Source organism: Buteo buteo, chromosome 23 (assembly GCF_964188355.1).
Source record: "Buteo buteo chromosome 23, bButBut1.hap1.1, whole genome shotgun sequence".
NCBI classification, from domain to species: domain Eukaryota; kingdom Metazoa; phylum Chordata; class Aves; order Accipitriformes; family Accipitridae; genus Buteo; species Buteo buteo.
The window spans coordinates 3,439,529-3,466,779 of NC_134193.1; the positions used below are offsets into that span (position 1 = coordinate 3,439,529).

The 27,251-nt window shown below is 63.7% G+C and overlaps 1 protein-coding gene and 2 non-coding genes across 5 annotated transcripts; 2 read left to right on the forward strand and 1 right to left on the reverse strand.

Annotated features, from left to right (window-relative positions):
• The first annotated feature begins 307 nt into the window (after positions 1-307).
• On the forward strand, positions 308-380 carry TRNAK-UUU (transfer RNA lysine (anticodon UUU)). Its single transcript has one exon. It is a non-coding gene; the product is annotated as a tRNA-Lys (tRNA).
• Positions 381-611: 231 nt separating this feature from the next.
• On the reverse strand, positions 612-684 carry TRNAK-UUU (transfer RNA lysine (anticodon UUU)). The gene has a single exon. It is a non-coding gene; the product is annotated as a tRNA-Lys (tRNA).
• A 1,564-nt stretch (positions 685-2,248) lies between these two features.
• PIK3C2B (phosphatidylinositol-4-phosphate 3-kinase catalytic subunit type 2 beta) lies at positions 2,249-27,193 on the forward strand. Of its 3 annotated transcripts, none has more exons than XM_075055536.1 (33): positions 2,249-2,366; positions 10,842-11,825; positions 13,598-13,698; positions 13,821-13,975; positions 14,106-14,226; positions 16,440-16,551; positions 16,662-16,741; positions 16,823-16,886; positions 17,129-17,275; positions 17,579-17,612; positions 17,953-18,148; positions 19,095-19,217; positions 20,080-20,247; positions 20,446-20,557; positions 20,647-20,789; positions 21,646-21,834; positions 21,991-22,084; positions 22,189-22,283; positions 22,360-22,540; positions 22,640-22,747; positions 22,834-22,926; positions 23,049-23,178; positions 23,469-23,605; positions 23,734-23,903; positions 24,049-24,205; positions 24,300-24,409; positions 24,534-24,735; positions 24,868-24,992; positions 25,068-25,185; positions 25,419-25,500; positions 25,593-25,699; positions 25,784-25,912; positions 25,988-27,193. In XM_075055536.1, exons 2-33 carry the CDS (start codon positions 10,914-10,916, stop codon positions 26,174-26,176), a joined length of 4,884 nt encoding a protein of 1,627 aa, XP_074911637.1. In that variant the 5' UTR covers positions 2,249-2,366; positions 10,842-10,913; the 3' UTR covers positions 26,177-27,193. The 3 variants fall into 3 exon arrangements, with proteins under 3 accessions (XP_074911637.1, XP_074911638.1, XP_074911639.1); XM_075055537.1 differs by lacking the exon at positions 2,249-2,366 and adding an exon at positions 4,201-5,297; XM_075055538.1 differs by lacking the exon at positions 2,249-2,366 and having other exon boundaries at positions 10,303-11,825.
• Positions 27,194-27,251: the final 58 nt, after the last annotated feature.

Below are 27,251 nucleotides of genomic sequence, written 5' to 3' on the forward strand. Positions count from 1 at the left end.
CCCCCAACCCCATGCAACCCCCCCCCGGCCCGGTGCAACACCCCCCCCACGCCGGCACCGCTTAATAAGGTACAGAGCAGCACCCCCTCCTCCAGCCCAAAGCAAGCCCTCCCATACCTCCGTCCACCCAGCCTGAACAGGGCTGTGCCGCCTCCCCCGGCCCGGTACAAGCCCCCCCGTGCCGGTACAAGCGCCCCCAGCCCGGTACAAGCCCCCCCGGGCCGGTACAAGCCCCCCCAGTTCGGTGCGAGCCCCCCCACACGCTCGCTTACGGTGATAGTAACGGCCCGGGAACAAGACTGGCAGAGCCCGGATAGCTCAGTCGGTAGAGCATCAGACTTTTAATCTGAGGGTCCAGGGTTCAAGTCCCTGTTCGGGCGAACTCACTTCTTTTTTTTCTTTACCCCCGCTCCAATCCTCGATTGCTTTTTTTGGTTGGTCGGTTGTTTTGGTTTTTTTTCTTTCCCTGCTAGGGTTGTCTGGGGGCGCAGCTGGGACGCCCCCCCGGCGGGAAAAGCCGCTCCTGTCGCAGGCGCAGAAGGTTTTTGAGCGGAAAAAAACAATACTCCAGAGAAAGGGGTGAAAAAAAAAACGAAAACCAAAAGCTTCATCGCCCGAACAGGGACTTGAACCCTGGACCCTCAGATTAAAAGTCTGATGCTCTACCGACTGAGCTATCCGGGCTCTGGTACTGCTGCCTGCTCTGCCTGTACATCACGCTACCCGCGGGCTGCGCTGCTGCCTGCACCCCCCACTACAGCCCACACCCCCACGGCCACCCGCTGGCCAGTTCTTTGACGCCACGGTTATCGCGCAGCGTGGAATACAAATCCACCAGCACGGGCTGATCCTGCACCTTATTCTTACTGTAGGTGCAGCGTGGGCTGCGGGGCAGGGGGTGCCCTGCGAAGGGGGGGTGCCCTGCAAAGGAGGGTCCCCCACCAGGGGCCCTGGGGGTCTTCTTCCCCCCAATTCCCCGCAGCAAAGCTCAATATGCGGCTACGAGGGCAGCGCTGGAGAAACCTGGGGTGTTTCAAAGGGGGTTAGGGAAAATGCAAAGAGAAGGACGGGGAATAATGCGTCCCAGGACAGGGGATACTGGGGTGTGTTAATTAGCAGGATTTCTCCAGCCGACCCCTAGCCCTGCTTGCAGCTCACCCCCGCGCCGTGGGTGACGATTCGCATCGGAGGGCGGGTGCAGCCCATGGGGTTTTGCGGGCGGACGTGGTGCTAATTGGGGCCATTTTTCCATCAGGGCCTGGGGGGGAGATGGGGCCTGGGTGGTCCCCAGCCGCACCAGGGGACCCCCGAGTCCCAGCTTACCCCCACACACGGCGTGGTCAGTCCTGCAACCACCGACCTCCATCCTCCCATCTCCTGGGGATCTTCAGGGAAGCAGGGAGGCTGTCACCACTAAACCCAAACCACAGGCTGTGACCCGCAGCCCTCCCGGCACGGCTCGCGGCTCTCCGGCGGCGCTGGGGTTTCGGAGGTGAATATTACCCCTGCCTGCGAGAGCCTGGCAGGGCCAGCTGCCTGCAAAAACAAATTACAGCTACCGCTGCGATGGCTCCAGCACATCTGTTGCCCACAACGTGCTTGGTGCGGCCGCTTCTGCCCTTGCTCTCCCCCAAGCCCAGGGGCTGGCTGCTGCGGGTGGGAGCGTGTCCCCACCAACCGGGGGGGACGGGGGGGGGCTCTGGGGACCAGCATGAGCACCCCAGCCCCAGTAGGGTGCTGTGGGGTGTCTCAGCACCCTCCTGCAGCTCCTCAGAGGGGTACACAGGAGCACCAGCCGCCCTGGAGGTACTAGCCCAGTGGGAAGCAGCGGGAGGTGGGTGCTGATGGGGACCCCAGAGATACCCCCGAGGATGGGGCTGCAGCGTTTTGGGGAGATGGAGGGGGGCCGGCGCTGCGGACGATTAGCAGGAGCGGTTTATCCCCCACCCCCCCGCCCCCGCCGGCTGCGGAGCGGGGGGCGATGCGGGGAGGAGATGCGGGCTGGAGGAGGAGAGCATCCCGGGGGAGAGCTGGGAGAGTCCCGGTGACATGTAGCGGGGAAAGCCGAGGAACACCGGGAGCTCGACGGGGACCACCCCCGCGTGTGTCCGTGTCCGCCCCCCCTCCCCTCCCCGGCCCCGTGCAATGCGTCGGGCCGCCGGGAGATGGCCCCGCTCGGCGCTGCGCCCCTCCATTGTCCGCCGCTGCCGTCGTGCTCCCTCCCTTTTCCCTTTTCCCTTCCCTTCCCCTCCCGTCCCCTCCCCTCCCTCCTCCCGCCGCCGCCGCCGCGGCGCGGCCCCGCCGCCGCCCGGCCCCAGCCCGGCCCGGCCGCCGCCGCCGCCGCCGCCGCAGCCCGCTCGGAGCAGGTAGAGCTGCGCCCCGGGGGGAATTGAGGGGGGGGGGGAGATACGGAGGGTGCTGGGGGAGACACACACACGGGTGGTGGGAGCAGGCCGGCTCCTCCAATGAACGGGTCGTTCCGGGTTTTTCCCCCTTAAAAAAAAAAAAAAATCATCATTTTTATATATATCAATATAAATGATTTCACCTCCTGGGAGGAGATGGGGGAGCTGCGAGTCGTTTCCCCAGCGCTGCTCGAAAGCTCCAGCCCAGTCTTGTGGGTTTTTTTCCAAGACTGAAAACCCCAAAAGCCCCCCAGGGGTGTGTGTGTGTGTGGGGGAGTGTCCCGGGCGCTGCCCCCCCCAGGGCACGGTGCGGGACCGGGCTCTTGAAATGCAGCGTCGGAGGGGGGCCGGGGGGGGCGGGGAAGAGCGGAAAGTTGGGTTATTTTTACGAGGAGAACAATGAAACGGTCCCCGTCAAATTGCAAAGTTGCCCGGCTGCAAAGTAGAGAGGCAGGGCTAAGGTTTCTGCCCATTCCCATCGTGTCGGGGTCCCCCCGGGCCGGGACAGGGATGGGGACAGGGACAGGGACAGGGACAAGCCAGCACTCGTGCGTGGCCGAGAAGGGTCAGCTCATCCCACCGAAGCCACCGTGCAGGCGTGGGCTCTAGGTACGGTGCATGGGGGCAGAAAGCACTTTCTGAGGATGCTGGGCTTGCTGCAGCGAGCTGCGATGCTCCCTCTGCTCCTGCGGTACGGTGGATCCTGAACTTGCCGAAATGCTCATGCGTGTATTTAGCAGTAAACTCTAGAGATATGTGAGCTATTACCCCTAAGCAAAGGAGATATATTGACTTAACCGCAGCTATTCATGTGTATAAGGCCAAGCACGAACGTAACTGTTCACAGGATCTGAGCCGGGGGGAACTAGCACCAGTGCGATCAAGAAAAATCAATGTTTTCCTCCCAAAGTGGGAGGGACAGGGTAGCAGGGAGCCGTGGGGTGAGGGAAACCTGCCTGCCAAATGGGGCACCCGGCTCTCCCAGGCTAACCGCCCCGGCGAGGTGCCCGACCCACCTTGCCTCGGGAGCACCCTCCTAAATACCAAGCGAAACGAGGTCGAGGAGAGGATCCGCGCCGCTGCCGGGAGCCGAAAGGAGCTGCCTTTCCAGCCCAGCAGCCAGGCAGCCGGGCGCCAACCCTCCCTGCATGCTGCAATGGAAGTAGGTGCTCCGTGTGTGCGTTGCCTGGATGCACACCAAGGGTGTGTGTGCAGCTGATGCACGCCGGCACCCGGGGCTGCGGGGCAGGGAAGGTGGTTGCGAGGTCAGGGTGCCAGCGAGGCTGGGGGTCCTGCCGTCCTGAGCCGTGGGGATGGACCCCCGGGGTTGTAGCAGCGGCAGCATCCACAGCCGTGTCCCGAGTGAGGTGTTTCCCTGCGTGTCGGGTGCTCTGGAAGAGCTGCCCATGTCCGACCTGTGTCTGTGGTGTGTCCTTGGGCTGTGGCTCTCTCCCACGGCGTGTAAAACCTGCCGGTTGAGCAGGGCTGAGCAGCGTAAGAGGACAACGGTTCCCGTTGCAGACTGGGCTGGGTCTGGCATGCAGCGTGGCGGCGTGGGGCCAGCCAGGCCCCTTGCACCCCAACAGGGTGCTGTGGGCAGGGGGGTGCACCCCGGCTGCTGCATGTCCTCCATGCACCCTGCCAGTTGGGCTGCGGGAGCATCTGGGTCAGGGAGAGCCCCGTGGTAGCAGGGAACAGCCCTGCGGAGCATGTGGCATGGATACAGCTGCAATCACAGCGGCAGGATCCGTCCCTTGGGGCTCACCCAGACCGCTGGGCTGCGGGGCAGAGGGCAGCGCAGGCAGGGAGGGCAGCATGCTGCTTCTTGCCAGCCCATCCCAGCTCTGCCGTGCAGGCAGGACTTTTCCGCTGGGTGCTGGTGCAGCGAGGAGCACCGAGGCCGGGGAGGTTCTGTGCTTTACGTTGCTCGGTTGTCCTGGGCGTATATAGGGCTCCAGCTTCTCCTTGCCTAGCCGAGCCCCCGTGCAGGCTGTGCACGCAGGATCGCTGCCGGCAGGCCGGTGCGCAGCTGGGTGCACGTACACCCGTGCCGTCGCACAGCCAGCCACGCCGTGCCGGGCGCTCGCCGCAGAGGAAGCCGAGAAGCCGAGATTTGCATAGGAGCCGAGTGCCAGAGCTGCGACGCAGGGAAGAGCCTGACCGCCAGCATCCCCCGGGGAGGCTGAGCACCGAGAAAACCTGGCCCTGGGGATGGGTGCTGGGCGCTGGAGCAGCGAGGGTTGAGTAATTTGGAAAGTCCGACCGCGGGTGTGCCCCAGGGCCACGGAGCAGGCGGAGGCTTGGGGTGTGTTGGCCCCGTCATCGGAGCTGCCGTGGGGCCCAGAGCTGCCACGTGGGAACACCGGGGTGGATGCAGCGGTGGGTGGCTTTGCGGAAGGGTCCCACCCTCGCTCGTCCCCGCTCCCCCATTGCTTTGCAGGTGCTGGGTGAGGTTCAGCATCTCCTGTGCAACCGAGCATGTGGCTGTCGCACCTCGCTGCAAAGGGGGACTCTGACGTCCCCCCACCCACGCTGCCTCCTGGCCCACGCCTGGCTGGGACCTCCCATTGTCCCCTCCGCTGTCCCCATCGTGGACTCGGCTCCTGCCATGCAGGGCTCTGGGTGATGCCTCTGCAGCGCTCCCTCCTTCAGCTGCCCCAATTCAGGGGCTTCCCATCCTAAACCTCAACCCATCATCTTCCCAGGGCAGGATTTCCTCCCGAGGGTGGAAATACGTAGAAAAATGATGGAAGAGCCTTTGGCATCGGCCAGCTTCACATCCTGCCTCCTCCGGAGAGCTTGGACCAGACTGGACTTTGCTCTGCTATTAATAGGAGACGTATCGGCTTGAAGAGGAAGAAACTCCTCCTGCCGTAAGGCAACAGGTTGGAAGTGAGTGGCACTGCCGGTTTTCAAGGCATTTGCTCAGCTCGGTGTCTGCAGGATGGCAGCTGCCTGGTTTTATTTTGCTGCATATAACAAACTGGCTGGATCCTGCAGGTCTCTGCGTTGCAGTGGCAAGTGCTGCAGATCTGCCCTGGCAATGGGACGCTTTGGGGTGCACGGAAGGAGCTGTGTCCTTCGTGCCCAGCCCGCAGTGAGGGTGGCTCCTGGGGGGTGAAGTGGGGCTGGAGCCCAGGGGATGGGAATCAGCTTTGAGCCCTTCCTACCATCCTGCCAAGAAATGCTGGCAACAGGTCCTGGTGGGGGGAGCCAGCTCCAAACCACCTCTGGAAACTCCTGGGAGCACAGCCCCTCAGCTTTTGGAGTTAGTTTTTTTGTCTGCAAACTGGGGAATACAAATAGAGTTGCCTGAAAATGTCTGCTGGGATTGTTTTTTGGGGGGGAATCATGCCATTTTCACTGCGAGCGCTTCTGGAGCGTTGGTTTTGCTGGGTTTTGGGTTGATGGGTGGTGTTTCAGCAGCACTGAGTGTGGCTCCAGAAATGAAATGCTCAGGGTTTCAGTTTCATTTTTTCAATGACCTTTGAGACCAGGTTCCTCTTCTGGAGCTCTGGTTCCAAACTGGGATGAAAATCCTGCATTTTTCCTGGAAACACCACCTGGAGACCCACCCAAAGGGCTTTCCTTGATCATGACGTTGTGCAGGAGGTCCCAAAAGGCCCCATTTCCCTCCTGTTTTGGAGGGGAAGAGGAGAGTTGAGACCAGAGAGTTTCTCCTGGAGCAGGGGGAGCTGGGTCCCACCTGCTCTGGGGGTGCTGGAGCTGGTGGGAGGCCCTGGGAAGCTGCCTCCCCCCATGCCATGAGCTGCATAGGGTGAGGAGCTGGCTCTGCCTCGCAGATATAGGAGCATCCCCGCTGCCGGAGGGTGGCCCCGGGATCCAGTACACCCGGGGAGCTTTGTCGCCCCGCGATGTGCTGTGACTCGCAGCGGGAGCGATGGCGTGTGGCTGGGGACGCAGCCAGGAGCGGGTCCCGTGTCCCCAAGGCAGGGAAGCCCCCCGCCATCCTCCTGGCCAGGCAGGGGCTGCTCCGGCGGCTGGGAACGCAGCGGCTCGCCCTGTTCAGGGGGAGCAGCAGGATGGATGGATGGACCCGCAGCCCCAGAGGTGAAGGCTGGTGCTTTATCCTTCTCACGGCCGCTCCTCCCTCCGCTGGATTATAAATGGGTGTGAATTGTCTCCCCTGATAGGCATAACCTCCATCCCCGGCTCCCACACCCCGGGGAGGTGCCCCTCTGGGGCTTGCTTTGCTTCCTCGCCCTCAGATGTTTGATGTCTTCCCAGATGCTTCGGACGTTTCGATCTGCTCCCAACGCAGCTGCCGGCGAGGGGGAAGGGAGGGATGGGGAGAGCCCGGGGGGGGGGGATCGCAGCGAGCCCCCTCCGGCTGCAACGGTTCTGACCCAGGCTCCCATCCCCGGGCACGGGGAGATGGGGCTGGCTGCGGCGTTTGCTCAGCCGTGGGATCCCGTAGGATGATTTTCTGCTCGGCTGCCCTCGTCCCTCCCCGCACCGAGCAGGTGCTGCTTAGCTGCCAGGAGCAGGGGTGGGCTGCGGGCAGCGCTGAGCTCTCCCCGGGTCCTCCCCAGCCTGCCCCAGTCCTCCTCGCCCTCCTCCCAGTCTGATGCTCAGCTCTTTGCACAAGGGCTGGGATCGTCCCTCCCTGTCCCACCGATGCTGGGTGTGGGGTCAGGGAGAGCCCTATGGGGAGCCTGTGCATCCTCTGCCCCAAAGCCCTGCAGAAAGACAGTCCCCAAGAGCCACCGCAGAGCAGGACCGGCTGCTGTGGAGGGATTTTGAGGGGGCTAACGGAGCCCCTCAGCCCTCGGCGGGGAGGACTTGACGACTGCCGTCAGGCTGGGCTGCTCCTGGGTGGATCCAGCTGTTCTGGTATTTGAGAAATAAACTCTGTGGGATCTGCCAGCATGCAGGCATGAAAGCCTCACCCCAAGCCTCCCTTTCCTTCCCATCCCGGGAGGGTGCCCCAGGGTGTGCAGAACCCAAGGGGTGTTGGCCAGGCTGGCAGGCAGGGTGCCCACACTGGGAGCTGGACAAGGGATCGTGCTGCAACCAGCAGATGCTCTGAAATCATGTTTAATAATGCAAGACGTCCAGACAAGGGATCGTGCTGCAACCAGCAGATGCTCTGAAATCGCATTTAAAAATGCAAGAGGTTCCCAAAAGAGGATTTGGAGCTGGTTTTGCTGCCCTTTGGTCTCAGCACTGATGTTCTCGAGGGCTGTCCCTGAGAGGAGGTTGGCTTCGTGCACCTGGGCAGGGCATCGATGGGGAAACGTCCCTGCGCTCTGCTCATGGGGCCGCACAGAGCAGGGCAGAGCAGGGACTGCTGGTGGGTTACGCAAGGGATGCGATGCCTGTGCGTGGCTCCTGCAAGGCTGCAGTCTCCCTTACGGGGCTGTGCTGGTGCAAACTGTGAAGAAAATTGTGATAAACCATAATTCGAGGCTTAGGGCAAAGGGTTTCCAGTGGACAAGTGGTTTTCCCTCCTGTGTGCCTCCAGCTGAGCCATGTGCTGCAGCCACAGTAACTCAGCACAGCGAAGCGTTTCTCCGAAAGGTGGGATCCCAAGCTGGATGGGTCTCCTGAGGCTGACGTGACCGTGGCAAATGCCAGGAAATTTAAAGTCAGAAAATTATCCCTATGTTATTAGTAGTAGTATTTTAAAGAGGAAAAAATCCGCTTTTGTCTGCTCCTCTGGAATTCAGCTCCTGCCTCAGGAGCTCCCGTTCTGAGACCTAACCCACAGCTCACAGTCCCGGGTAATTTTTGTAACAAGCTGCTGGGGGAAGAGAGGCTTTTGGTGGAAACGTGAGTGGCCGCTCAACAAACCCCCAGGAGCAGGAGCCGGCAGCATCGCTGGGCTGCTGGTTGAGCATCAGTCCTGCCCCTGGCTGAGGACTTGGAGGGTGACCAGGAGAGTTTGGGGCTTTTCCACGTGGGTTTGTATCCCCTCAGTCTGGCTGCGGTACCGGCTCGGGAGGGAAGGGGCCGAGCAGCCTGCTCAGGGATGCTCGTGGCGTCCCCAGCTGAGGTGACATCCCCCCGGTTACATGCAGCCCCCTCCTGCGTGGCTTTTCTCCAGCTGATATTGGCACCGCGGTGTTGCTCTGCCTGGTGCAGGCTGAGCCTGTTTCCCACCATCCCCATCCCCATCCGTGTGTCCCAGCTGCTCTGCCAGTGCCTGCCCAGCTCATGGCAGAGGCAGGACCACGTTTGCTGTTGCTGCCCCGGTGCGGGTCTGGCTGCATCCCACCGACACGTGCGGGAGCCTCGGCTTAACTAGGCGGGAGCGTTTCTCTGCTCAAAATGTCAGCAAGATGCAGATGCTTCTCTTGGAGATGAGAATGGGTTTGTGGCTTTGTCAGCCACAAAAATCGGTTCGATTTTATTGCTTTTGGGTTAAAAGCAGATTTTCTTTGTTCCGCTTCCAGAAGCCCAGGACTGCCAGCTTTTGGGATTTCTATTTTTCCAGGAAAAGTCCACGGCTGCCAGCAGGGACCAAAATGCTGGGGAAGGGAACACTTCCAGCCTGTGTCCCCCAGCAAAGCCATTTTTCCACTTAGAATGCACAAAAAAGCTGGTTGAGTGAGGTGCCCAGCCAGCCTGGTGTTGGGGGACGAAGAGGGGACCCGTGCCGGCGAGGGGGTCGAACCCGCCTCGTTTGCGGGAAATGTGTTTGCAGCAGGCGAAGCCTGGGCTGAGCTAATTAGCAGCCATCTGGTCCCAGGGTCAGGACGGCCCTTTTGCTGGTGGCGAGGGGGTGACGTGTCTGGGGGGGCTGCCGTGGGTGATAATCAGCAACCGGGCTGGCAGGGGATGGTGGGGACCAGCCTGGTGACGATGGTGATGCTCTGCTGGGTGCTGGGTGCTGGAGGAGGGTGGTCACTGGCATAGCCCAGGCTGGAGGTGGTTGCCCCGTGCTGTGGGGTGGGATGTGGGGGGGATATGTCGTGCCCGATGGGCTCCTCCATCGCTGGGGGTCAGAGCAGGCAGCGGCAGGGTCTGCCAGTCCTCTCCCCACTCCTGCACCTTAAGGGCTTTCCTGCTCTGCAGAGGCACGGGCACTGAAGGAAGGTCCTCGGCTTCAGCAATGCCCCCAGCCCCCAGCAGCGATTTCCAGCAAAAACGCTTGCAATCACTGGGAAGGGGCAGTTGCACCCTTTCGTCCGAAATCAGAGCATCAACCAGAGCCCTGCGCGGTGCAGAGCGAGCGGTGTGGGGCAGAGGAGAGAGCCCTGGGTGGCAGCCGAGATCCCGTGTCCTCCCCGTGCTGAGGCTCGTGAGCCAGCCCTGGCCGTAGCCCGAAAACACTCAGCTGCCTCTCGGCTCTAGAGATTTCAAGTGCCGGCCGTCTCCAGGGGCTTCGGGCTCGCTCCACTCTTCTGTTTAACATCCACTTTGTTGTTTATTTTGATAGGAAGGGAAGAGGAGGTGAAACATCCTTCCCCGGGGAGCACGGCGCTGGCCGGGCAGAGCAAAGCCCCCTCTGCGGTCACCGCCCTCCGTGGGTTTTGGTCGGGGGCCAGGGAGCGGTTTTTCCAGTCCGGCTGTTTGGCCTCTCGGCTCGCACAGCTAAATGCTGCAAAGTAGCTGGGTTTGGAGGCTGCGCAGCGCCGGGTGCTTCGGGGAGGCTCGGAGGGACCGTTCGAGGGGGCTGGGGCTCCCGGTGGTTCTTAGACCTGAGCGTGATGCCTGGATGCCCATCGCCGTGCCCTCTTTCTTGCTCGCTGAAGCAACCCGGGCTTGTTGGTGCTGGGGAATAGCAGCAGGAGCCGGTAGAGAAGCGGGTGCTCCCGGCTGTCCCGGGCCATGCACGGTTCCATCTGCTGAAACGGGGTTTTGGGGACGGGATGCCGTGGCCCCGAGATGGGGAGAGAGCAGCGTGCTGCCAGGCAGCGCCCTGTCTCGTCCCATCCTTGCCCTTCTCTCTCATCTTTTCCTTTCTGCTTCAAAAAGCCCTAGTTTTGCTGGCAGAGGCTGTCTGTTTTTCAACGCTGTGATGGCCCCAAGACTAGCAAGGGGGCTCAGAGCCGCGTCCTAGGCATGCCGCCGGAGCGTCAACCCCAGGGTGAAGCCCATGCCGGGGCAGGCTCCTCACGGCAGCGAGGTTGCAGGTTGAGTCAGCCCCAGCTGCAGCCACTGGCCCCGCTGCCCTCCCCTCTCTGCGTCTTATTTTGTCCTCGGGGAAATACGTCGGGCTCCAGCAATAGCCCCAGCAGCTGCTGTGGGGCCAACCAGCCCTGCCTGACTGGTGGCCGTGGGGTCCTGGGGGGGCGGGCAGCAGCGCAATCTTTATTTAACCCATCTCATTGCTGAGCCCCCAAACGTTTCCTTTTTTCCATCGCAGAGAGGAAGGGCTGTACCACCAGCTGCCAGCCTGACCCTCCTTAGCCAACCTTCCTCCTTGTAGCCTGCCCCAGCCATTAACCCTTGCCTTTCCCCTCCGCCCAGGTGGCCGGCGGTGCAGCATGCCTTTCTCCTGACCCCTGAGCCCAGGAGGAAGAAGTCCTGGTCCCCGGAGAGATGTCCGCCACGCGCGGCAATGGGGAGCACTGGAAGTCCCTGGAGTCGGTGGGCATCAGCCGAAAGGAGCTGGCGCTGGCAGAGGCGCTGCAGATGGAGTACGACGCGCTCTCCCGCTTGCGGCAGGACAAGGAGGAGAACCGGGCCAAGCAGCGGGGAGACCGGCCCCTCATCTCCTGGGACGATCCCGCCGAGAGGAACGGCTGTGCCGGCATCAAAGCGGCACGTGGCCTCTCCGGTTCCGACCCCACGCTCAGCTACAACGTCCCGCTGGCACCCGAGGGTCCCCCCGCGCCCGGACCTCCCCCCGGCCCCAGCCCCCCCCGGCCGGACCCCCAGCCCTGGCTGAAGGGACCCCTGGCTGGGGACTATCTCTACATCTTCGAGGGGTCGGGGGGGGACTTCCTCGGGGAGCCCCTCAACGGCACCTCGCCCCACGACGGCGGGGGCAGCTCCCCCAAAAAGCTGTCGCCGCCCCCGCTGCCCCCCCGGAACTCTCTCTGGAGCTCCCCCGAGGGCACCCAGCGCTCGGGAAAGGGGTCCCCCCCATCTTCCAAAGGACCCCAGCCCAGGGACATCAACATGTTCTCAGCGGCCCACGAGCGGGCTCACGGCAAGCTGCTCGGCCGCCGCATCTCTGAGGAGGACCCCTACGGCATCGCCGACTACGGCGGCATCAACGATGCCATCACCTGCCTCAACCTGAAGTCCACCTACGAGTCGGAGGTGCTGCGGGAAGCTGCCCGTGGCTGGAAGGAGGGCAGGAGCATCTTCGAGAAGGAATCGAGCGGCAAGCCGGTGGCACGGAGCAAGACCATGCCCCCCCAGGTCCCCCCGCGGACATACGTCTCCCGTTTCGGCAACCGGAAAAATCTGGCACCGAACAAGAACCGCAGGATCTCCGTCGACCCGGTAAGAAGCTTTTCTCTTCCTGCCTTGGAAGTGGGGCTGGGATGGAGCCAAGGTGCTGGGGAGAGCTGGGAACCCAGAACCGGGATGCAAACGGGGCCACGGGCGCCTGCGGCTTTGCTGCGTTTCCTTCGCTCCGGGTTGGTTTGATTTGTCCTGACACCGGGGCTCCTCAGAGTCTTGTTTGCATCACTGTCGGAGGCATCCGTGCGCTGAGACTCCATCCCTGGGGGTTATTAAGACCTTTCCAGATTGCACAGCTCCCCGGGGGGTGCGGGATCATGCAGCCACGGCCAAAATCCTCTGGGGTGGGTGAATCGGGTCCGGGAAGCCAAGCAGAAGGGCAAGTCCCACCCGGTCATCATCCCGCTGCTGCCGAGCGGGCGGGATGCTCCCTGCGCTGCCATCCGAGCGCTGCCTCCCCTCCGCACCCTCGTGCCCAGACACTGCTGGTCCCCAAACACTGCCCAGACCCCAACAGCCGAAGCCCGGTGCCCGCAGGAGGGCACAGGCAGTGCCCGGATCCGGGGCTGGCGTGGCACACGAGCACCCTGGAGCTGCTGCGCCGGGGTTGCAAGCACGCACCGTCTCCGGATGCCGTGCTGCAGGTGGTTTGCGGCGGATTTGTGTCCCGTCGACTCATGAAATATCACAAGATCCTCCGGAAAGAGCCGGGAGTCTCCTCCCGAGAGCCGGGCGATCGCTTTCCTGTTCGGCTCGCAACGTCCTTTCCGATCCCAGCTCCCTTCTTCCCTCCGTTGAGCGGCGAGCGGGATACTCCTCTCTGTGCCCAGAGGTGTTGGGGGGCTGCTGGCACTGCCGCTGTCTCTCTCCCGGGGCTCCCAGGCCCCCTGTCCCCAACTGGGTGCCCGTTGCAGGGGCAGAGCCCCGGCTCTGGTGCGGTTCATCCCGCCTCTGGCAAGAGGAGGAGATAAATAACGGGAGAAGTTGCCTTCCTCGCAGGGTCCCCCCTCCACGGGGAGCGAGGGATGCAGCCAGGGACCGCCGGCGGGGGCTACGTAAGTCACTCTCGGCTTTCTTAGTGCCAGAAACTAATTATAAAAGAGCATTAAAATTGTCTTTAGCGGCTGCTGTGTTCTCTGCCTTTCTCTGCCTCCCTTTAGCTGTTGGCTGGGTTAATTGCTCTGACAGTGGGGCCATTGTTCGCTGCAAAAGAGCAATGGAGGCCCAGGGACCCCCACGCGCGGGGGGGAGCCTGGCACGGCAGTGCTGCCTGCCCCGGCACCGCGGCGGGAGGGCGGCGTGTGGGGCTGGGCACGGGCACGGGCACCGGCACGGGCTCTGCTGCAGCACCCTGGTGGCCTGGGGACAGTCCCTGCCCGTCCCGCGGGCATCCTCGGCTCCATCTCTGCCCATCTCTTGTCTCACTGGGGAATCTCCCCGCTGGGGCTTTTGGAAACAGCCTGGAAATGGCCAGTTTTGTGGGCAGGGAGCTGGGGGCAGCGAGACCTTAGGTCTCCCTTCTCCCAGCTGTGGGGAAGGTGCTGGTGCAGACGTGGGTGATGCATCCTGCGGCTGGTGCCCACCTGGCCCAAACCCCTCCTGTTTTCTCCTCCTGCTGGACCATGTTTTCCCCTCCTGTGCTGCTGCAGAGCTGCCTTACCCCCAGCTGCAGCAATGCCAGGGCGAGCAACGGCTCTCGGTGCCCAATACTCTATTGGGAGGATCCGGCAAACCCCGTCCCGGGTGGGCGGCGGGCTGGAGCCCCCCCAGGACGCTGCAGCCGGCTGATGGGCTGGTGCTCTGCCCCGTAGGTTGCCCCCCGGCCACACTCCTTCGCCAACGGCTACGAGCTCTTTGAAGTCTCCGAGGAGCGGGATGAGGAGGTGGCTGCTTTCTGCCACATGCTGGATGTGTGAGTACCCAGCCAAGGCTGGAGCATCCCACTGCAAAATGCCCCAAAACAGGTGGTTTTTTTGGGAGGTGGGGCAAAACCCAAAGCAGGGCAGCATCTCTGACCTGTCCCTGCCTCCGCAGGCTGCGGTCCGGCTACAGCACCAAGGACTATTCCCTCACCGGCTTGGTGTGGAGTGCCGTCAACCTCAGCCCCGAGCAGCTGGGCCACGGCGTCAGCCTGAAGGTGACGGTGGTGTGTGACAGCCTGCGGGAGCCCCTCACCTTCACCTGCGACTGTAAGTGTCCCACGCCACGCAGCCGCTTGCAGCAATTGGGGGGGGAACCCCAGCAACCCCCAGGTGAAGGCTCTGGGGGGGGTTGTCCCACCATCCCCGGGGCTCACAGTGTTGTCCCTTCTCTCCGCAGGCTCCTCCACCGTGGACTTGCTCATCTACCAGGCACTGTGCTACACGCACGACGAGCTGCACACTATTGACGTCGAGGACTTCGTCCTCAAGATCTGCGGCTTGGAGGAGTTCCTGCAGAAGTGAGTGTTGGGGACGGGGGCACACAACACGACCCAGGCATCCCAGGGCTCACGTGCTCGGCCATGCTCGCCCCGTGCGTAGCCTCGGCCGGGTGTGATGGATGGTCAGGGCTGATCCCGGCGTGCACAGCGGGAGCCTCTCCTCTCTGGTTCCTGCCTCCTGAGCTGCGGCGATGCTCTTGCCAAAAGCAACATGTTGGGAGCATCTTTCCCGGTGGCAGGGTATCCGTCACGCTGACCCCTGCGCGCCTGGAGAAAGGCTTGAAAACCAGGGAGCTGCCAAAAAAGCTCTTTGGAGGAGTATTAATAACAGACATGTCATGTCACTGAGTGGAGCGGCAGAGCCCGGCTTCTCCAAGCCTGCTGTTTAAATCGCAGGAGAAGGTGGAAAAGGGATGTGTTGGGGAAGAGCGGGTGCGGGATGCGTGGGAGCATCAGGATTGCAGTGGGCTCCCTTGGCTGCAGAGCCAGGGATGGGTGATGGGGACTGAGACCTGCACAGATCCCTCCTGCCCTCCCTGCCTTGCTGCCTTTCCTGGAGGAAGGCTGCATTTCCGTAGGGATTTGGGGGTCTGACAGCTCGGGAGAGCTCTCTGCAGAGGAAGATGCAGCAGCCATGCGTGCACAGGCACATGCCGTCCTTCCTGGCGGCTCGGTGCAGCCAGCCGGCTCCTGCTGCTGGAAAGCCGCCCTGGGCCTGGCCCTGCCGCGGGAAATCTGCGGGAGCTTTGCCACGGCCTCCGGGAGCTGCTGGTTTAGGCCCTAAAGGGACGGCTGGGAATTGCTTAGCCTGGGAGAGCCTGCGCGGCACCCGAGCGGAGCCCAGGCTCTGCTCCTGGCTGCCTGGCACGGCCATCTGAAGGGGTTATTCCCATCGGTGCCGAGCCCTTGTGCTGCCAAGCAGCCCAGTGCACGTGTGTGTGCGTGTATGCACGTGTACACGTGTGCACGTGTGTGTTTGCACACAGCAGGGGTGCAAGCTGTTAACTAGCCATGTGTACAGCAGCATTTCCCTACAGCAAACCTCTGCTGTGGGTGGCTTGGGGCTGCCAGGGAGCACCCAGCTGTACGACGGATTCAGCCAGCTTGGAGGGCATTTCCCAAAGGGGTGAACCTCCTGCCTTTTTGGCAGGGAACGGCGTCCTGGGCACGAAGCGGGACAGTGCCTGGCGAGCGTTTCCCCAGGAGCCAGCGCGGGCAGGCACTGCCGTATCTCCCGGGGCCCTCAAAGGACCTTTGAGAAAGCCCTGGGACATAAAGCCCTTTTGTCGCCGATCTTTTCTTTCCACATCTTCCCGCAGCAGAGAGGATGCTGGAAGTGCCAAAACCCTCCCTGCGGAGCCGGTCGGGCCCTTGAGCTCTGCAAACCGGCCTGAGCCGCTGTCACTTGCTGCCCGTTTGCTTTTGCAAGGCATGGGGGAAGGCAGGACCAGGCAGGGGTGATCAGGATGCCGGCCCCGTGGGCGCGCTGCTGCGGCTGCGGGCAAGGCTCCCCGCAGCACCTTCCCCACGTGCCCTTTCCCCATCCTGGCCGTGGGGCAGGACACGGCACCGGTGGCCACGTGCCGATCGGACTCCCGTGTCCCCGTCCCCTGCAGCATCGCGAGCCTCTGGGGGTGCTTCTCCCAACCCCCTCCCCACTTCATCCTGCCATTGCAGCTCCGTCCTGCCTGCAGCTTCCCGCACCCCCTCGGCACCGTGCCCATGGCTCTGCCGTGCCAGCCAGGCCTGAATCGGCTCATTCTCCCCCGCAGCCGGCAAAGAAAGCGAGCAAGCTATGCGGGTCCCGCTCCGGTGGGGCTTGCCATGCCGGTGGGTATGGTGGGACCAGGCTGTCGCTCCCCGCTCCGGGGCTCGCCCCGGTCCTGCTGTCAGCCAGAGCATCCTCGGGTCCACGCTCTGCTTCCCACGCGTTGGCAGGCAGGTCCAGGCACGACGGGCTCCTCCGCACCCACTCCCGGCTCCGTCGCGCCGGCTGGGCCGGGCACGGCTTTTTGGAGGGTGCAGGGGAAGGAGGGAAAACAATAGCTTATTCTTTGGGTTTCCTAGTGCAAGCGACGCGGTGCCGCGAACGTCCGTTTGCAGGCGAGGCGGCCCCGGCCAACGCTGGCTGGCCGTGGGGTGTTGGGATGGGGCATCCCGGGTTGAATTTTGGGGCATCGTGTGGGATGGAGAGGGGCCGTGGGCTCAGCGTGCGGTCTCTGTCCCCGCAGCAAACACGTGCTGGGCAGCCACGAGTACATCCAGCACTGCAGGAAGTTTGACATCGACATCCGCCTGCAGCTGATGAAGAGGAAGGGGGTGCGCAGCGACCTGGCCCGGACGGTGGGTGCCTGGGTTTGGGGGGCGGCGCGGGGATACCCGTACCATCACCCTGCTGCTGGAGCACCCGTGAGTGGCCAAACTACTTAAGCACAGCATCTCTCCATCTCCAGGCGAACGATGACCAGAGCCCCTCCACCCTCAACCATTACATCCACCTGCAGGAGAGACCCATCAAGCAGACCATCAGCAGGTAGGGGGGACGTGGCAGGACCGGCCCCCCCATGCCAGATGCCCTCCTGGCCGGGGTTGAGCTCTGTTCTCTGTCCCCCAGGCAGGCCCTGAGTCTCCTTTTCGACACCTTCCACAATGAGGTGGATGCTTTCCTGGCAGCCGAGGTGAGCACCAGGGATGGAGGGGGGCATTTTTGGGGCCACCTTGCCTCATTTGCTGCGGACTCTTTCCCCTTTTCATTATGGGGCTCTAAGGGTGCATCAGGGAAGGGGAAAGGCCATGAAAGTAGGGGAAACTGAGGCACGGGCTGGTGCACCTCCCAGTGCATGGCTTGTGGGCTGCAGGGAGCAGCCCCTGCCCCCTCAGCTGCCCGGGGGTCTCATGTCAGCCCGCCTCTGCCCTCCAGGGAGACTTCCCGCTGAAGGCAGAACGGGTCATCCAGTCGGTCATGGCCATCTGCAACGCCTTGGCTGCTGTGGAGTCCCAGGAGATCACGGCAGCCCTCAACCAGATGCCCCCCTGCCCCTCCCGCATGCAGCCCAAAATCCAGAAGGTGAGTGATAGGTGCTGGGGGCTGGTCCCTGTGGGGTGCGGGACCGGGGGGCTCAGCCGGGAGGCGCAGAGGGGAAGCACATTTTCACATCTGACTTCTTTCCCTCCTTCCTCCTGCTATACCACGTGGAAAATTCCTCAATAGCTGGGAGCAGGCAGCTGCCTGGCCGTGCTGCCTGCTCCGGCAGCCGAGGAGCCTGGGCTGGTTACGTAAAGCGGCTGCCTTGGCGAGCTGTTCCCCGCCGACAGCGCGGGGCTGATTCTGATGTTGCTCTTGTGGTTTCTTTCTTTTTTTCCTCAACAGGATCCAAATGTTCTGGCCAAGAGGGAAAATCGAGGTATTTCTGTTCTCCTCCTCCCCTTCTGGGCTCAAGTTCTTAGTGCTTTTAATCTCCAAACCCCTCCCCCTCAATTATTAAGGCCAAAAATGTGTTTGAAACTGTTCTGGTTAAGAAAAGAGGGTTTCTGGAGGCGATGGCTGTTGTTCCTCCCAATGAACGCAGTAAAATGGGAAGCCTGAAATTCTCCCTCTCTCCTTCTTTGTCCTGGAGGAGACCTGGCCACGGTCCAGCCCCCGGGGTCCCTCCAGCATCCTGACCCCAGCCCAGAGGGACACGGCGGGGGGCAGCGGGGCCGGCAGCCCCCCCATTCTCACCCCTCTCCCAACCTCCCCTTCAGAGAGGATCGTGGAGAGCCTGACGGCCGCCATCCTCAACCTGGTTGAGCTCTACTGCAGCACCTTCAACGCCGACTTCCAGACGGCCGTGCACGGGAGCCGGGAGCACGGCGTGGTGCAGGAGGCTCGCCTGCTCTCCTGCCCGCTCTCCTTCACCGTCTACGCCACGCACCGCATCCCCATCACCTGGGCTGCCAGGTAAGGGCAGCTGCCTGGACCTCACTCAGCCTCTGCCTGCCCGTCCTGGGGCTCACATCCACGTTAAACACCCCGCAGCAGGGGTATCCCTCCCCTGGGTGCCTGAGGAGTGTGTCCCTGTCCCAGATATTCACCAGGCACGGGAGGGAATAAGAGCTAACCCACCCCAAGCCTCCTAAAGGGCAGGAATATGGGGATGCTGGTGCTCGCCGGGATGCTTGCAGCCAGCCGATGCCAGAGCTTCTGGGCGGGACGAGCTCTGCCACGTTCGTCCCATCCCAAGCCCACAAATCCCCAGGGCTGCGGCATCGCTCCCGGGCTCGCCGCCGCCCCGGGGGATGTGACAGATGGCCCCGGTACAGCAGGGCCAGGCTGCCCTCGCCCCACATCAGCGGCGTGCTCCTTTGTTAGGTGCCTCGGTGCCCGTACCCGCTTTCGGCCCCGCGCGGGGGGACGGCAGGAGCCCATCGTGGGGAGGGCGTGCGAGGCAGCGGCGCCGGCAGCAGCCGCCCCGCCGGGGACCCCTCGCCTTTGTCCTGTCCTTAATGTATTCCCCTTGGTGACTGGCTCCGAACAAAGCGGGTAGCCTGGGAAATGCCGGCATCCCCTGACCTCCGGCGCCCCGCAGCCCTCCCCGGATTGTCGCTCGGCACCTGCCACATGGCAGGGCCCCCCCCCCCTCTCCCCGGCAGCCCCCCGTGTGATGGTATGCACGGTGGCATATGGTGATGGGGATGGGGGCTCCCGGCTCTGCACCCCCTCCCTGGCGCAGCCCCCTTCCCAAGCCCAGCCTGGGGAAGGCACGGAGGGGCAGCACCTCCGTCCTCCCCACCCCGTTGGTGCAGGGTTTGCCCCAGGGTGGGGTGAACCCCCGGGTGCCGGCTCCTGTGCCCCAGGCAAAGCTTCCCCCCTCCCCGGTTCACGGCTCCCTCTGTTCCCCTTGCAGCTACGAAGATTTCTACCTCTCCTGCTCCCTCAGCCATGGTGGCAAGGAGCTGTGCAGCCCCCTGCTCACCAGGAAGGCCCACGTCTACAAATACCTCTTCCACCTCATCATATGGGACCAGCAGTAAGGCAGCGCTCCGGCTGTGGGGTGGGCAGGGGGGTCCCGGTGCCATACCCAGCCACGTTGCCTTCCTCCTCCTCCTCCTCCTCCTCCCCTGCTCCAGCAGCTCCTCTCTGCGCCTCTCCCCAGTTTTCGGTTGTCAAAAGCTCTTGTGTCATCCCCGGCAATAACACCAGTCCCAGCACCAGCCCTGCCCTCCCAGGACCTGCATGTTTGCACCCAGGAAAGGGGATCTGCTCCAAAAATAGCCCCGGGAGCAGGCAGGGAGGCTGTGCCAAGCCCTCGCCACGCCTGGCATTCGCAGTGGCCCGGGGAGGTGGGGATGGGACAGGCTAATTTTAGAAGGCGCCGATGCCCCCCAAGGACAGGCGCCGAGCGGCCAGTGGGACGGCGGGGAGTGGAATCGCGCCGGTCCCCTCCGTGGAACGATCCCCTTCCCGTGCCCACCCGCGGGCGGGATGTAGCTGCCGCCCTGGGTTCCCCGGGAGCGTCGGAGAGGAGCCTCGGCCCCGGGGTCCCACGCAGCCCACCCCGGCCGTGGGACGAGGTCAGTGTGCGGTGGGGGCCCTCCGTGGCGGCCCCCTTGCCCCGCGGTCACCTTCCCGGGACAGAGCAGCAGGACTCTCCGGTGCCGGGAGAAGACTGGGGTACACGAGCAGCTGGCCCTCCCCAAACCCCGCTGCCCGTGACCTCCATCCCACGCTGGGGGGGACGTGGCACCCCCAGTGCCGGCAACAAAGGCGTCTGTCGGGCTGGGCTATCCTGGAGCACGCTTGGCATCCCAAGGCGGGGGGCTGGCCGGTGCCGCGGGGCGCTGGCGATGCCCGTCCCCGGCACGGCTGAGCCACCGGCTGCTCTCTTGCAGGATCTGCTTCCCCGTCCAGGTGAACCGCCTGCCGCGGGAGACGCTGCTCAGCGTCACGCTCTTCGCTGTGCCCATCCCACCCCCGGGGAGCTCCTCCGACGCCAACAAGCAGCGGCGGGTCCCCGAGGCCCTGGGCTGGGTGACCACCCCCCTCTTCAACTTCAGGCAGTACGTGGGGCGTCCCGCCACGACGGGCACGGCGAGGGGCCGCGCCGGCATCCCCGGGGGGGACAGGAGGGTCCCCAGCACCGCGGGGTCCCCAGCGCCTTGGCTTAGCGTGGGGACAGCATCACTGCGGCGGTGCCACCCTCCTGCCCCAGCAGGGTAGCCCCCAGTGCCGGGATCTCACCCATCCTCCTCCTCCAGGGTCCTGACCTGTGGGCGAAAGCTCCTGGGCTTGTGGCCGGCGACCCAGGACAACTCCAGAGCCAGGTCGAGTGCCCCCAACTTCAACCAGCCCGACAGTGTCATCCTGCAGGTATGTCCTGGTGGGGGGGGGGTCCGGGGACACGCACCCCCCCCCAAGCCCTGCATGTGGCCCCCACTTATCCTCTGCCTCTGCCCCAGATTGACTTCCCCACCTCTGCCTTCGAGGTGAAGTTCACCAGCCCGCCAGCGGCCGAATTCAGCCCCAAGTACGAGTTCGGCAGCCTGGGGGAGGAGGACCAGTGCAAGCTGCGGGAGGCGATGCAAAAAAAATCACTCTACTGGTAAGCAACCCCGGGGAGGGGGGGACAGGGGATGGCATCACCCTGCCGGGGGGGGGACTCTGTTGATAAACCTCCAGCACTGCCCCGGCACGCACGGGGGGTATCTGAGGGTCTGACCCTGCCTCTGGCTGCCAGCAGCTGGGGATGAGGCTGGAGCCTGGCATTTGGCCGAGCTGCCTGCCCATAGCTGCCTGTCGTCGGTCCTTCTGTGCCCTGCCCTCCCCGGCTGCCCCTCTCTGGGGAGGGTCTCTGCAGCCGTGTCCCCTCCAGTGGGGACAGCTGTCCTGCCCCTCGTCCAGCCCAGTATGGCTGAGCTGGCCAGAGTCCTCCGGCGCCGGCTATAAACGGGAGGATCAGGTATCGGCAGCTGCGCAGGGATCCACTGCGCAGGACAGTGTTGACGCTCCTTGCAAAAAAAATGCCTGGGGTGCACGGCCGACCCGGCTGGCTCGGGGGTCCCCGGGCAGGGGGACGGCCAGGGCCATCCCTGCAGCAGCTCAGTCAACCCCTGCGCATGGGTGCTCGGGTCCTGGCTGCCCCTTGGGTGATGGGGTGCAGTGTGGGGATGATGGGGAGCCCCCCGCATCCTGCAGCACCACGCAGACCTGTCTGCTGAGCTTGCCCCAGCCGGCGGGGGGGGGATGCAGGCAGGATCCTGCTCTCCATCAACTTATTTTTCACGGGCAGGGCCACGGTGGGGCAGCAGGGAGGGCTCGGAGGGCTTTATCGGTGTCCCACGCACCGTGCATGATAGGGACAGAGGGATCCCACATCCCAAACCTGCCAGCCCATCCACGCCATCCCCTCCCTCGCCCCGAGCCTGAGCCGTGCCCCCCCCGTCCCCCCGCTGCCGTAGGCTGATGGACGCCGACCGCAAGCGGCTGTGGGAGAAGCGTTACTACTGCCACGCAGCACCCGGCGCCCTGCCCATGCTGCTGGCCAGTGCCCCCAGCTGGGAGTGGGCCTGCCTGCCCGACATCTATGCCCTGCTCAGCCAGTGGACCTACATGAGCCACCAGGACGCCCTGGGGCTCCTCCACGCCACGTAAGCTTACCGGTGGGCTGTGGGTACCGCAGGGATGCGTGGTCTGGCACTGCTGCCCTCCCCGTGCAGGCAGGGAGAGAGCAGCGGTAGCAATGGGATTGGGGGGGGGGGGGATTGCTGAGGATTCTGTCCCCATGATGCCTGTCCCGGCCGTAGGTTCCCAGACCAGGAGGTGAGGAGGACGGCCGTGCAGTGGATCGACTCCATCTCCGACACCGAGCTGCTGGACTACCTGCCCCAGCTGGTCCAGGTGCGTGGTGGGACCGGGACGCGGCATGGGGTGCATGCCAGGACTGGGATGCGGCACGGGGTGCATGCCAGTCCCGTGGTGCCCCCAAAATATCCCCTCTCCAGGCCCTGAAGTACGAGTGCTACCTGGACAGCCCGCTGGTGCGCTTCCTCATGAAGCGAGCGATCTGTGACCTGAAGATAACGCACTACTTCTTCTGGTGGGTTTGGGGGGGTCAGGAGTGGCAGGGGGTTCCCTGGGGCTCACCTGACCCTGCGTGCCCCTGCTCTGAGCAGGCTGCTGAAGGATGGCCTCAAGGACTCCCAGTTCAGCATCCGCTACCAGTACCTCCTGGCAGCTCTGCTCTGCTGCTGCGGGAAGGGGCTGCGGGAAGAGTTTGACCGGCAGTGCCTGCTCGTCAGCACGCTGGCCAGGTTGGCCCAGCAAGTACGGGATGCCGCCCCGTCCGCACGCCAGGTGGGTGTCGGGATGGCGAAACGGGGTGCAGGGGGGTGCCAGGCTGTGTCTCAGCCCCTCCCCATCCCATGCCCACCCCATCGCATGCTCACCCCGCAGGGCATCCTCCGCGAGGGGCTGGAGGACGTGAAGCAGTTCTTCAAGGCCAACGGGTCATGCCGGCTGCCGCTCAGCCCCAGCCTGCTGGTGAAGGGGATCGTGCCCCGGGTGAGTGCTGGAGCCGGGGGCATCGGGGGGCTCCTCTGCCCGCACCCGGCTCACCCTGACAGGCTTCGCCTTCCTCCCCGTGGCAGGACTGCTCCTATTTCAACTCCAACGCAGTCCCCCTGAAGCTCTCCTTCCAGAACGTTGATCCCCTTGGGGAAAACATCCGAGTCATCTTCAAGGTGAGCCCATCCTCCCGGCGATGCCCAAACCCCCTGCATGGCTGCCCCAGCCCACCTAGGGCTGGCTCAGCTTTGCCCCCGCCACTCCCCGGCTCTGATGGCTCTTCCCTGCCGGCTCACAGTGCGGTGATGACCTGCGGCAGGACATGCTGACGCTGCAGATGATCCGGATCATGAACAAGATCTGGGTGCAGGAGGGGCTGGACATGCGCATGGTCATTTTCCGCTGCTTCTCCACCGGCCGTGGACGAGGTAACCCGGCATCGGGGCGTCCCCTGGCAGCATCGGGCCCCAGGTTGCGATGCTCTTGGGCTGGTGACAGCACAGGAGGTCCTGGGGCTCGGCTAGAAAGGAGCTGCTTTGGGTAGCCGTGATCCACCTTTGAGTCTGATCCCACCAGCCCGTCTGTAGGAACACGGCTTTGCAGGCTGTCACTCAACGGTGATGGCTGGGGAGCGGCTGGGTTGGTGGCAAAGGGGGCTGGGGTGCCAGTGCCCCCCGGGTGGGATGGATGAGTCTCACCCTGCTGTCTCGGCTGCCAGGCATGGTGGAGATGATCCCCAACGCCGAGACCCTACGCAAAATCCAGGTGGAGCACGGCGTGACGGGCTCCTTCAAAGACCGGCCGTTGGCAGACTGGCTGCAGAAACACAACCCCGAGGAGGATGAGTACGAGAAGGTGAGGAGGAGCCTGGGCAGGGTCCCCGCTCCTCGTGCCCCCCTCTCCAGGGACAAGACCCCTCACTTCCCAACGTGTCCAGCCTTTCTCCACACCTGGTTGCTCCTTCCCTCCCTCCCTTCTCCCAGGCCGTGGAAAACTTCATCTATTCCTGTGCTGGCTGCTGTGTGGCCACCTACGTGCTGGGGATCTGTGACCGGCACAATGACAACATCATGCTCAAGACCACCGGCCACATGTTTCACATCGACTTCGGCAGGTTCCTGGGCCATGCGCAGATGTTCGGCAACATCAAGAGGTGAGAAACGCTTCCAGCATCTCCTTCCCCCTTACCTGGGTTCATACCTGCAGGGTGATTTCTCCGATAAAGCCCCCTCTCCTCGTCCCAGTGGGGGGTGACCCCCCAGCCGTGCTCACTTTCTGTCCCTCCCTCCCTGGCGCAGGGACCGGGCACCGTTCGTCTTCACTTCGGACATGGCGTACGTCATCAACGGTGGGGACAAGCCCTCCAGCCGCTTCCACGACTTTGTCGACCTGTGCTGCCAGGCCTACAACCTGATCCGCAAGCACACCCACCTCTTCCTCAACCTGCTGGGGCTGGTGAGAGCCGGGGGGCAGGACACCTGTGCCCCCCAGGCATGGCAGAGGGGTCCTCCTGCCACTGCCTGCCCTCACCCCCTGCCTTGCCTTCCAGATGCTGTCCTGTGGCATCCCTGAGCTCTCCGACCTGGAGGACCTCAAGTATGTCTACGATGCCCTGAGGCCACAGGACTCTGATGCCGATGCCACCACCTACTTCACCAGGTAGAGGACACGGGTGGGTGATGGGGCAGGAGAAGATGGAGGGAGCCCTCGGACGGAGGCACCAGCTCTGGCTGGGCACGCTGACGGGCTCCTCCGTGCTGAGCGCGTGGTGGCCTCGTTGCAGGTTGATCGAGTCCAGCCTGGGCAGCGTGGCCACCAAACTCAACTTCTTCATCCACAACCTGGCGCAGATGAAGTTCACGGGCTCCGACGCCCGCCCGACCCTCTCCTTCGCCCCCCGCACACACACCATCAAGACGTCCGGCCGGATCCATGACGTCTTCCTCTGCCGTCACGAGAGGGTCTTCAACCCCAGCAAGGGCTACGTAAGTGGGGATGGTTGGGGACAGGCGAAGGGACAACTTAAGGGGTTCTGTCCCAGTGCTTCTCCCTGGCCCCCTATGGGGTCGGGGCACCTCAGGGTCCCCATCCTATGTCACAGCCTCATCTCTCTGCAGACCTACATAGTGAAGGTGCAGCGGGAGAGCCCGGGCGAGGTGGCCTTCGTGCAGCGCACCTTCGAGGAGTTCCAGGAGCTCCACAACAAGCTGCGCCTCCTCTTCCCTTCCTCACTGCTGCCCAGGTACCCCCCAGACCCCTGCAGACCCCCAGAGCTCCCCACTGCCCCCTGGGCTTTGCTAAGCATCTGTTCCCGCAGCTTCCCCAGCAGGTTCGTCATCGGACGGTCGCGGGGCGAAGCGGTGGCCGAGCGGCGGAAGGAGGAGCTGAACGGCTACATCTGGCACCTCATCCATGCTGCCCCCGAAGTGGCAGAGGTGCGGAGCCGGGGGGGGGGGTCTCAGCAGGGCAGAGGGGGGCTTCTGCCTCCCGAGAGATGGGGACAGTGCTGGCGATGCCGGCGAGGTGGGAAAGTGCTTGGGGGCCAATGCACCGCGTAAAGCATCGGCGTGTGCACTGTGTGCATGTGGCAGTGGTGCAGGCACTGGTCCTGAATGGTGGGGGACGTGGTCACCACCATCACCACTGATGTCACCTCCTTGCCCTGCAGTGTGACCTCATCTACACCTTCTTCCACCCCCTGCCACGGGATGAGAAGGCAGCTGGCACCAACCCGACCCCGAAGCCGGCAGGTAGGGGGGCTGGCAGCAGTGCTGGCAGCTGGCTGGCACCGTGTGGGGTGATGGTGGGGGGCTCCTGTCCCACCTGTGCCTCTCCTCTCCAGATGCCACGTGGGCTCGGCCCGTGGGGAAGGTCGGTGGGGAGGTGAAGCTCTCCATCTCCTACAAGAACAACAAGCTTTTCATCATGGTGATGCACATCAGGGGGCTGGTAGGTGTGCGGCACCTGGTGGGAGTGGGGTGAGGGTCTGCCCCACTGCTGCGCTCATGGGGTGCCCCCCACTCTGTTCCACAGCCACCGTTGCAGGATGGCAATGACCCTGACCCCTATGTCAAGACCTACCTGCTGCCCGACCCCCAAAAAACAACCAAGAGGAAAACCAAAGTGGCCCGAAAAACCTGCAACCCCACCTACAATGAGATGGTATGTGTGATGGGGATGGGGATAGAGGGGTCCGGGGGGACCGTGGCTGAGGGTCTGCCCCATTCTGCCCTGCAGCTGGTCTACGACGGGATCCCCAGGGGGGACCTGCAGCAGCGGGAGCTGCGCCTGAGCGTGCTGAGCGAGGAAGGCTTCTGGGAAAACATCCTCCTTGGGGAGGTCGGTATCCGCCTGCGGGACCTCGACCTGGCACAGGAGAAGATGGGCTGGTTCGCCCTGGGATCCCGCGGCCACGGCACCCTCTGAGGTCCCACCGCCGGGGCTGGCGACCCACGGCATCACCGCTGCGGCTCTGCCCATCCTGGGATGTGCCTGAAGGGACCGGGCACCTATGGGCGCTGCCGCAGGCGTCTTCTTTTTTAAGTTTACCTTGTGTCAAGGGAGCAACGTGGGGAGGGAGGGGCAGGGAGGACCGGTGGGGCATTTCAGGGGTGTATTTCTTCCTTTGGGATATCTGTATTTTAATTTTTTTTAATAACGAGTAGCGTGCAGCCGGGCACCGAGGTGGAGAGGAGAGGGGAGGCGTCACAGAGGTTCGCTGTGGGTGCGTGTACCCACAGAGCCCCGGCTACATCTCCAGCCAGGAGCTGCCTGCCTGGAGCCGGGCAATTCCCATCCTGGGGAATTCGCTCCCAAAGGAGAGCGGTGGGGCAGGGTTGTATGGCTGACCCCCCCTCCCACGACGCCACGGGAAGGGGACCACCGGCCCCCCATTCCCATCCCCGTGCCGGCGGGGACATCCAGCTCCTTGTCTGCCATCCGGCCCCAGAGCCGGGGGACGCCTGTGCCGGGGTGCGGGCTTGGTGCCTGTGGTGCTTTGTTTACAGCGAGAGCTCCGTAAACGGACAAAATGTTTCTCAGGATCGAGAATAATGAACTTAACCTTTATATTAAAAGTTTTAAATATTGTATCTAGCGGGAGGTGGAGGGGAGTTGGGGGGGAGCAACCTGGCCCCGCCGGCAGCTGGGGCTGCTGGAGCTGGCACACTGCTGTGGTTGAGACCCTCCTGCCTGTAACATGGTGGCGTGAAAATAAAGGAGATTAAATGCATGGGGTGGCGTGTGGGCCCTGCCCGCACCTCTGCCTGCACCTCTGCCTACACCTCTGCCCACACCTCTGCCGGCCACAGAGCCCAGGGAGCCGAGTCCTTGGGGGATGAGGACGCGGTTCCCTCAGTCCCCAGGCACCGTCCCGTCAGCACACGCAGGGACCCCGGCCTCCTCCAGCTCGTCTCCTCATCGATCCCCCCTCGGCCATCGTTCCCCTCATGGACCGACAAAGCGTGCTCACACATGGCTGATTAACGGGGGGGGGGGGGGG